Source organism: Rhopalosiphum padi, chromosome 2 (assembly GCF_020882245.1).
Source record: "Rhopalosiphum padi isolate XX-2018 chromosome 2, ASM2088224v1, whole genome shotgun sequence".
Lineage (NCBI taxonomy): Eukaryota > Metazoa > Arthropoda > Insecta > Hemiptera > Aphididae > Rhopalosiphum > Rhopalosiphum padi.
Genome location: NC_083598.1, coordinates 37959074 through 37969252, shown reverse-complemented (window position 1 = coordinate 37969252; position 10179 = coordinate 37959074). Strand labels below are relative to the sequence as shown.

Genomic DNA, 10179 nt, shown 5'->3' with positions numbered 1-10179 from the left:
ACTCCGATAAGACTTTAACTAGTTAAAGAAGTAGCATGTCAATGGATAATAAAAAATATTCTGTTAGTGGATTTTTTTTTGATTTTGGTTGTCAAGAGTGAAAAAACTTAAGTTAAATATTAGTAAAGATAATAGCCATAAATATATAATCCTAAGAATAATAAAATAATATGTTTTTGATTAATATGAAAAATGTATCACATACTAAATTGAGGATTTTTTTATTTTTATTTGGTATAAGTTATACACAATCTGTACCAGTAGGCACAATAAGAGTATGAGCTATTTGAAAAAAAGAAGGAAAACATGAACAATTTGAATGAAGAAGCCACCCATTGATGGCATTTCGTATAATTTGAGGATTTAAAAATATATTATACTAAAAATCTAGTGTTGAAAAAGTAATAATATACTGTTACAGTAAAGGTTTGTTAACAATTAAACAAAACATACATTTTTCCTAAAATAAATTTAAATGCAACAAGAATAAATTTGTTATTTTTAAATTCTTTATTTAATTTTTTTATAAATAATGAACAAATTTAATATTTAAAATATAATTTTTTTAAGAACTAGAATACTGTTTATATTTAAATGTAAATAAGTTATTGGTTTCATGTCTTAATTTGACAATACAAATTATGTTAATAGTAGAAAGCTAAACTCGACACCGTTAGTTTTACTCTTTAAGGACAGGATTTAAATTATTAAATTGGAATATTTATTCTTTTAATTAATCTGTAAAACCAATAAATTGAGTTTTTTTTATATAAATTGTTATATATTTAATAAACAGTATAAATCACATTATGATTATTCTAGTAAATATGTTATGAATAAATTCAATTATATCTTAAAAAGTTAGTTGTTATCCAATGATCCTTATAAGTTTATTAAAATAAATCAAATCTATATTTCTAAGTAAAATAGTAAATTTGTTTAAAAAGAAGTCTCACTTGAATTTGTTATCCTCATCTTACATAAACGCATAATCTAACTCATGAAGCATAGTATAGCAAATGTACGTTCAGCAATAATTTTTAATATTAGCACAAATCGAACTTAAGGAAATCATATTGTCTGTGGTTTGTTGAAAGTATTAAGCATTTTTAGATTTTAATTAATAATTTATATTTTTATAATTTCAAAATACCAATACAAAACCTCCAAAATACTGACAATTTTAATACTTTTAAGGTTGATAATAGATTAATTCACTCTAATAGTAAAATTAAGTAAGCTAAATGCTGAGAGTATATTTACTATGTCATGTGTTTATAAGATATGACATCAATCGAGGGTGGTCGATTTCTTAAAAACTAAAATATTTATAATACTTTTTTAATCTTTAAATTTGGTATTGTGATAAACATTTGAGTGTTATACAATAATATTGACTGTCTGTATTGGTAATACATAATTTTTGTGTATATTTGTGTATATTGTATCTAATTAATTAAAAAATAGGTTAAAACATTTCCAAACTTAAAAATAATGAAAAAAATGTCTTAATTTTTATGTTATAGTTTAGTTTATCAATTGTTTAAATAAAATTAGGTAAGTGAGGATATCAAATTGTTATATTTCTCATATAATATAATATATTCAACGTAAATTAAAAATATTTTTCGGAAACAACTGATTTTTTTTTTTGTTCACCAAGACAACCTACTACCACTGATTTTTTGTAAAAATGTGTTCCCAAGAAGTACTCTTAGTGTAAATATAGAAATTTTACATTATTATTTTAATTATTAAATAAAACCCAGTTATAAAGTAACCTAAAAACTATTATAATATTTAATATTCTTGTTTTAAATTTTAATCTTTTATAGCATGCACAGTAATAGTAATATATGGTTTGATTGTTATTCCTGTAATTGGACATATTTCAACCCTTTGTGTCTCACATATTTTGTCTTTAACATGTATGGAATATCTGTCATGTAAATGTTGTGGCAAAATATTGTACATATCATCTACTGCTTTAACGGCATCTATTAAGCACAAATAATAAACAAGGTTAATAATCAACACAATAAAAACAAATTACTCTAACATTGCAACAAAAATGATTGAAAACTTTGAATATCCAGGTTCAATAGTTTAATATTGTAATAAAAGAAAAGGCGTCTTCCTTTTTATATTGTTACAATTCTAAGCTATTTAATTGTTAGAGAATGGAACAGAACATGACTCTCAATCTATTATTTTTAAAGAGGGCTGAATATAAAATATTCTTTGGTATTATAGGTCAAAATTGTTTGGTTCTGGGACATTTGTGGTAGGCTCTTTTTTTGTGCTGTTTGCGGTAAGTTTTATTTACCTAAATATCAAATTTAAGGTATATATATATATATATATAAATAGTATATACCAGGGGTTCTATACATTATAGAATACATTTTAACTTCCATTCATACTTTTCCAGGCTTAGGACTGGCAGTAATTTTTACTAATTATTATTATTACATTACTTTTTCTAGCTTTTGAATATTGGCTATGATGTTCAAGCATTTTTTTAAATTTTTGAAAAATTTAAAATCTTATTATTTACTGTTTTTTTATTCAAACATAACCAGGTCATTATATATGAATTAGTGGTTTGATACTTTCTATATTAATAACCATTGTGTATTACGAAAGTATTGCCTTTAGTAATTTCCATCATTTCGAAAGAATCATTTATTTAAAATACTGTACCTAACTTTACAAAGGTATATACTACTATACCAAAGACAAAGCAAATGTTAATAATGGATATATATATATATATATATAATTGACATAATACAATTTTGATTTAATACTTCCAACACATATAAGTAAATATATATTAAACTTTATCTATAATGATACCCATATGGCATATCGCATATACCAACAAATCGGTATATCCAATAATAATACGCTTTTAAACTTTCCAGTTTATGGCAACACATTTTTATAATAAATAAATTCTATATATATACCTTCAATTTGATATTCAGATAGATAGAAATTACCTTATCGCAAATAGCACGAAAAAGGTACCGACCGCATTGGTGCTGACACCAATTGTTTATAGAGGGATAGAAAGGTTAAGGAATTTAAGAAAGATAAGTGTAGTTTGTAAATGTTATCACTTAAGTTAATTTATTTTCTAAATATTAGTAGGTCGGAGACACCAGAAATAAAACATTGGGTATTACATGATATAATATATTGAAGTGATTTATAGTGAATAAAATTAGATTTAAAGCATCAATAATAAGGTATGAAGAGTAAATAATTATAAAGAGTTAAAAATCATTATTTTTAAAGCTTTAGAAAAAAAATATAATGATCATAATTACTCAAAAGTGATGAGAAGTCTGGAAATGTGTATTTTTTGATACTTGATTCTAAATTAATAATTCGAAATCCAGCCTTGATAAAAATTTCTCTTATTTCATCTTGTGAATACAAATCATATGACATTTGTTTTAAATCCTGTTAATAATTTGTTGCATGTTTATTATAGCAAATATAATTATATAAAATAAAATTTTTTAATTTGTATAGGTATAATTATACACAGTGCCAAATATGGTAAATAGCGATTCTTTAAGTTATAGAATTTTTACTAGCACAAAACTTATTTAAATGGGTTAAAACAATTAAGTTAATAACTAAATCTATCAAAGTATAAGCCAGTCTACCAAGTTATACTCGGTAACTCACAAGTACTATCTGGGATTAATTGTACATTTAAAAAATAAAAACTAACCAATAACAATTTGTTTTAACTTTTTAATATTAATATACTTATTATAATAGATCCAAGGTCCAAGGGACTTCAGTTTTTCTTGACTAGGTATATAAATATCTTAATAAATAATTATAATTATCATATTAATTGAAATAAACCCAAAAAGAAAAAATAATAATATTAAATATAAATACTCACTTTAATATATTTTTGCCATTCTACATCCATACATTTATATAATTCAACTAATGGATTGATAAACAAGAAGTTTAACAAAATTTCTCCACCACTTTTCAACATTAAATGCATACTACGCAAGGAATCAACTTTATTATGAACCCAGTGAAAGCAGAAAAATGAAAATATTTTGTTGAATTTGTGTGAATAAAAAGAGCAGTCATTGGCATTTTCAATATCCAGAACTTTGAAATCTATTTTAGAGCATCCATATGTTTTTTTAGCATATTCTACCATTTCTATTGATTTATCAACGCCAACCTAAAAAAACAATATTAATATAAATACAAATAATATAATTTACAAAAAATATTAAAAATAACTTAAACTAACCAACTGATTGATCTTATTCTTTAATAAAGGATAAAGAATATCTGAGGTTACATCGCCTGGTCCACATCCTACATCTAACACTATTTCATTAGATTTCCAAACCATTTTCTTTATATATGTATTTGAGATATCCTTGGCATCCTTCCGTTGCAGACCATTTTCTTTAATATACTGCTCTGGGCAATGCATTTCAACAAACTAAATATTATCTCATAAAACATTCCATTTTATACTTGGTTCAATCTTGGTTATATTCTCATATTTAATCATTCATATATCTTTTATAATACCTAACAGACCTTCTTAATCATGTAATTTCCATAACAAACACATTATTGTAAAGCAATATGAATAAAATTATGTATAAAAAATCTTCCACCTATTTATATTATCTGATTTAAATTTTCTTTAGAAAAACCTTTTCATATATTATGTGACAGTTAATCTGATCCTAAGTAAATTCTTTAGTATGTAAATTAGTATTATTTGTAGAACAGCCTACCTATAAGGGTATTATATATAATTTCTTCAAGCCTATACATATTTTTATTTTATTGTTATGCTACAGAAATATAAATATTAACATAATAATTGTAAATGTAAGTATACTTATATAAATGTACCCTTCTTAGCATATAAACATGCAAACCATTTATTACTATCTATGAATATTATTATATTTATTTTTACATTTCTTAGTTATATTATACATAAATACCTAATAAGTAATAATAATATTTACTTAATTAATTTTAAAAATTGTCTAATTTTTCAACAATAAGTTTAAAATTATTATTTTATATTTTCATTACTTATTCATTAATAAATAAAAATAATAATTATTAGTCATTTTAATAATATTTATTTTTCTACAATTTAGTTGACGAATGAACAACTTATTTTCAAAGTATTAAATCACCTCATCGGTAGTGACGAATATTATTACATTTATTCATTACTTTTTCATTGGTAACTTAGATTATAATCATAAGTGATTTAAATTGTATATAACTAATTACATTTTCAATAATATATGTTATTATAACACCAAGTCAAAAATATTAAATCACCTCATCGGTAGTGACGAATATTATTACATTTATTCATTACTTTTTCATTGGTAACTTAGATTATAATCATAAGTGATTTAAATTGTATATAACTAATTACATTTTCAATAATATATGTTATTATAACACCAAGTCAAAAATATTAAATCACCTCATCGGTAGTGACGAATATTATTACATTTATTCATTACTTTTTCATTGGTAACTTAGATTATAATCATAAGTGATTTAAATTGTATATAACTAATTACATTTTCAATAATATATGTTATTATAACACCAAGTCAAAAATATTAAATCACCTCATCGGTAGTGACGAATATTCATTACATTTATTCATTACTTTTTCATTGGTAACTTAGATTATAATCATAAGTGATTTAAATTGTATATAACTAATTACATTTTCAATAATATATGTTTTTATAACACCAAGTTAAAAATATTAAATCACCTCATCGGTAGTGACGAATATTATTACATTTATTCATTACTTTTTCATTGGTAACTTAGATTATAATCATAAGTGATTTAAATGATATTTAACCAAACATTTTTTAAACAAAATTAAATAGTAATAAAAATTATTGATTAAATTTAATTTTATAGTACATGTGCTATAATATTACTATTTGTAGTACCTAGTTTTTTATTTATTTTTCATATCAGTTACATAATAAATAACATATTTTTATTTAAAGAGAATTAATTTGTCATACATACTATTGAAAAAAAAAAACAAATGCTTTTAAACGAACAAATGCTTCAAAATGTATTAATACCAGGATAGTTTGAAAGTATTATATTTAGTTGTTTTAACATATAGACCTGTCATTTAGTAGTTAAGTTTATGTTTTAGAATAATTGTAAATTAATAACCGATTACATTTTTACTAGAGTATTATTGATTACTCAGTTGAAAATTATATTAAAATATTAAACAAATAAATAAACCAGCAATATATTGGTAGGGAAGACTACCAAAAACTAATAATATTATATTATAAGGTAGGGATCATTAATTAATATTTTTGAACGGAAATAAGCAATTTAGGAAGTTTTTAAGATCTATAAAATTTAATAAACCATACACGTTTATCCAAAGAAAAAAAATGAAAATTATTGAAAACTTAATTTAAATTAGGTACCGTAAAAAAAAATAATTTAAAAATATATTTCTTATCTATAAGCCAAATACATTTTTTCCACGGATACTATTTGGTGACTAGTTATAAGAGAACTATACTAACAATTGTATATTCAGTTATTAGTATTCACGATAAAACACAGTCGTACATGTACATGACAAGACTCTGACCAGGATCAAGAAATTCAGGGGTGGTGTAAAAAGGAACGTTATAAACTGTGAAAGGTTAAGTTGGGGTTTGTTTCACATACCCCATTGTGGTTAAGCCAAATGTAAAAAAATTTAGGTAAGTTCACTGAGGGTAAATAAATAAATGATATCGTATGGGGGAGGGGGAGTAATACTCAACTTCGTGTAGTGGTTTAAAATCTGAAAAAAGGGTATTTAACAAGTAACAATCAGTAAATTAAATTAAGAAAAAACAAATATTGTTAAGTCATCAATAATTATACTAATCATCATCCTTACATCAACTAAAACATTATCCATTAAAGTTATACTTAAGAATACTATAATATAGAATAGATACATAATTACCTTTCAAAAGTATAATATTTATTGATGTCATCTTGCATTTAAATCGGATTTATTAATGTCATGTTTCATTATTTATATGAACTGTATAATATATCACTGAATATAATGAATTATATTTTGAATGTGTATAGAATATCTTTTTAGATACTACCATATTTTTCACCAAAGTAAGCAAGTGTATTGTTTTCATTTTAACCACACAACCTAAATAAAATAAAATAAATGATTTGATTATTTAAACATTTCTACAATTTTAAAAAAACTTTCAAGTTAAAACTTAAGTTTACCATTATCAATGTAATCAAATTCAATGTGTAACATTATAAATTATTTTTATGATACTAAATTAGAGCAATGCAATATCATATTTTTATTAGAATTTTTTATGCTATCCATACTATAGCCCCTAGTGTACTTGAGATGGGGGAATAAGATAAATAATTTTGATTGACTTCACCAGCAATGAAGATTTGGGCATGCCTAAGAGGTGTGGACATAGTTATATAACATTTTGGACTACTACATAAGAAACTTAAAAAAATCTTTCAAAAAATCTACATTTATTTTTTAGAAGAAATATTATATTTTCTATTTAAATTTTTCTGATAGTTGTAATAGATACTATTTTTGTTACTAATAAATATTTTTAATTGTACCAACATCGATACTTTATTTCAATTACAAAAAATAATTTTTTTTTTTTTTATTTATTTAAGTAATTTACAATCTATACAACATTATGTACAATAGGCAAATTTGATAGTTAATAATGTGAAATAACAGAATTTAACATTTAAGGGCAGGCACTCAGCAGCACCACCCGACCGAGAACATTATGATGTCGTGGTTTTTTTTTTTTTTTTTTTTTTTTTTTTTATTTTAGTAGGTCTCTAGGCCACTGTCTTTTGAGTCTTCTGCACACATTGCCAGGAAGTGAGGTGGAAGAAAGTTGCTTTATTAATGGATTACTGTGAGAGTTTAAGTTGGAGTGAAATTTAATGTAATGAGCTTTTGCTAATTGATTAAGTGTAGGAATTTTTAGGTCTTTGTGAAGATTGTTGTTTGAGAAATACCAAGGAGAAGATGTTATTAATCGTAGGCAGATAGATTGAAAAGCTTGAAGCGTGTTGGTGTTAGAGGGCTTTGCAGAGCCCCATAACTGGATACCATATGTCCAAGCTGGTCGAATAATTGATTTGTATATAGTAAGTTTATTGGAAAGGGAAAGTTTGGATTTTAAGAGTGGTCTAAGGATATGAAGTCTAGAGTTAACAGTTTTTTGTTTAAGTTTAATGTGTGGGCTCCAGGTTAAGCGTTTGTCGAGAGTTAGCCCAAGGTATTTAACTTCGTTTGCCTTAGGAATTGTTATATTATTTAACGTGACAGGAGGAGAATCGAGATTACGTAGTGAAAAAGTTACTTGAACAGATTTAGTTTCGTTAACTTTGATTTTCCATCTGTTTGCCCACAAGCTGATCATATTTAAATGGTTTTGAAAAAATAATTAATATTTATTTTTTGTGATGTATGCATCTACTTTATAGCTTATACACATAGCTACACATTTTAAGTGACATTTATTAGTAGACAGTATATTAATATAAGCAGATAATATTTCAAAATGATTGGTGAAAACAAAATGTACGTACCGGATAGAAAGTGTTGAAACCACATGGTAGTATAGTTAATTGATCTCATTTCAATATGACTTAATCTAAAAATTTGGGATATCAACATGTATAATATTTTTTTATAATCTGTGATTGCAAGATATATTGTTACAGATTACAATATAATTGAGTACTGTATTATTTTTCATATTTAGTCTTACACCATTTAATAATTACATAATTTAATAAACTATAATATTCATTGTTTACACTTTATTATTTAACTGTGGCTAGTGGCTACAGAAAACATAGCTAATAATTAATAAGTTTAATTTGTCATGAAAAAAATTACATTATGAAAATCCACGTGTTAAGAACTTGGACCATGAAGATCACTCACTTCGAGAGTTCGAGACTTGAGTAATTAGTCTGTAAAATGATTAGGACCCGAGAAATGATAAAGGTCCGAAATCGAAATACCAACCTTTTTTTTTTTATCGAATTTACTATAAAAACCTGTATATTATCATTTTTTTCGAGAGATTATATGGGTGGACGGTCACATAGATCCCTCGACAGCTAGATCCCGGTGACTAACTGACGCAAGAGGATCCAATTGACGCGAGATTAAAATGACGCATGAGGATCTAATTGACGGGGGATTAAAATAATCATAAGGATTTTACAAATTAATTAATTTTGTAATTAGTATAATTAATTTTTAATCATCAATGTATTTAAATGCTTTTACGTTAATATATCGTAGTAACACTAGTATAACAGTTGTTATCTAACATAATCCATATAATTTTTGTTTAATATAGACAATTAAAAAATATTTTCTATTATAACCTAATGTTTCAATAATATACGCATAAATTATTTCATAAATAAAGCTTTCATAATGTTATCTTATGTTTTAAGCTATTGCATAGCTTTTATCGCAGGCCTGGCGTGGTGAGTGAAAAAAAATTTTTCGTAACGAAAAAGCGTGACCGTTTCCGTTATCATCGTAATCCCGTATACTATTTAGTATCCTAGATTAAATATACTAGTATATTTATGTATGTAGTATACTAGTAAACGGTTTTCGGTCACCGCGCTCAAAAATAGTTATAATTACATGACTACAAAAAACTACAAAATGTCTATGCAATAGCTTTACCGCGACAGTAGTCCCCGAGTGCCACTATCAGCTTTTTTTTATATTAATCAGAATAGTTATTAATATATGATTTTTTGAACAGTAATACAGTGCATTATGAATATTTACTTAAGTTGTATTTAACTTTTATGGTTTTTTTCAGATAATATAATGTACTACGGTTTTAGGTGTTCTTTTATTTTTATTTTAATAATACATTGATAAATTACCAATTTTTTCAATTTTTCTTCTTATCATATAACTAGTTCGTCTTTGTGTATGTTTAAATTGCCACCGAACAGAAAGTTAAATGGCACTATACTATAATCTTCTTGTTTAATTTTTTTAACTGATCATTATGAATATAAAAT

General features: G+C 24.3%; 1 protein-coding gene across 3 annotated transcripts; it reads right to left on the bottom strand.

The window, feature by feature from the left end:
* Positions 1–205: 205 nt before the first annotated feature.
* On the bottom strand, positions 206–9084 carry LOC132921007 (juvenile hormone acid O-methyltransferase-like). Of its 3 annotated transcripts, XM_060983799.1 has the most exons (7): positions 8704–9084; positions 7206–7258; positions 7055–7135; positions 4301–4476; positions 3929–4228; positions 3336–3471; positions 206–1997 (listed from the first exon to the last, which is right to left on the bottom strand). In XM_060983799.1, the coding sequence occupies exons 3-7, from the start codon at positions 7083–7085 to the stop codon at positions 1822–1824; spliced, it is 819 nt and encodes a 272-aa protein (XP_060839782.1). In that variant the 5' UTR covers positions 7086–7135; positions 7206–7258; positions 8704–9084; the 3' UTR covers positions 206–1821. The 3 variants fall into 3 exon arrangements, with proteins under 3 accessions (XP_060839782.1, XP_060839784.1, XP_060839783.1); XM_060983801.1 differs by having other exon boundaries at positions 4301–4471; positions 7055–7258; positions 8704–9083; XM_060983800.1 differs by lacking the exons at positions 7055–7135; positions 7206–7258; positions 8704–9084 and having other exon boundaries at positions 4301–5022.
* Positions 9085–10179: the final 1095 nt, after the last annotated feature.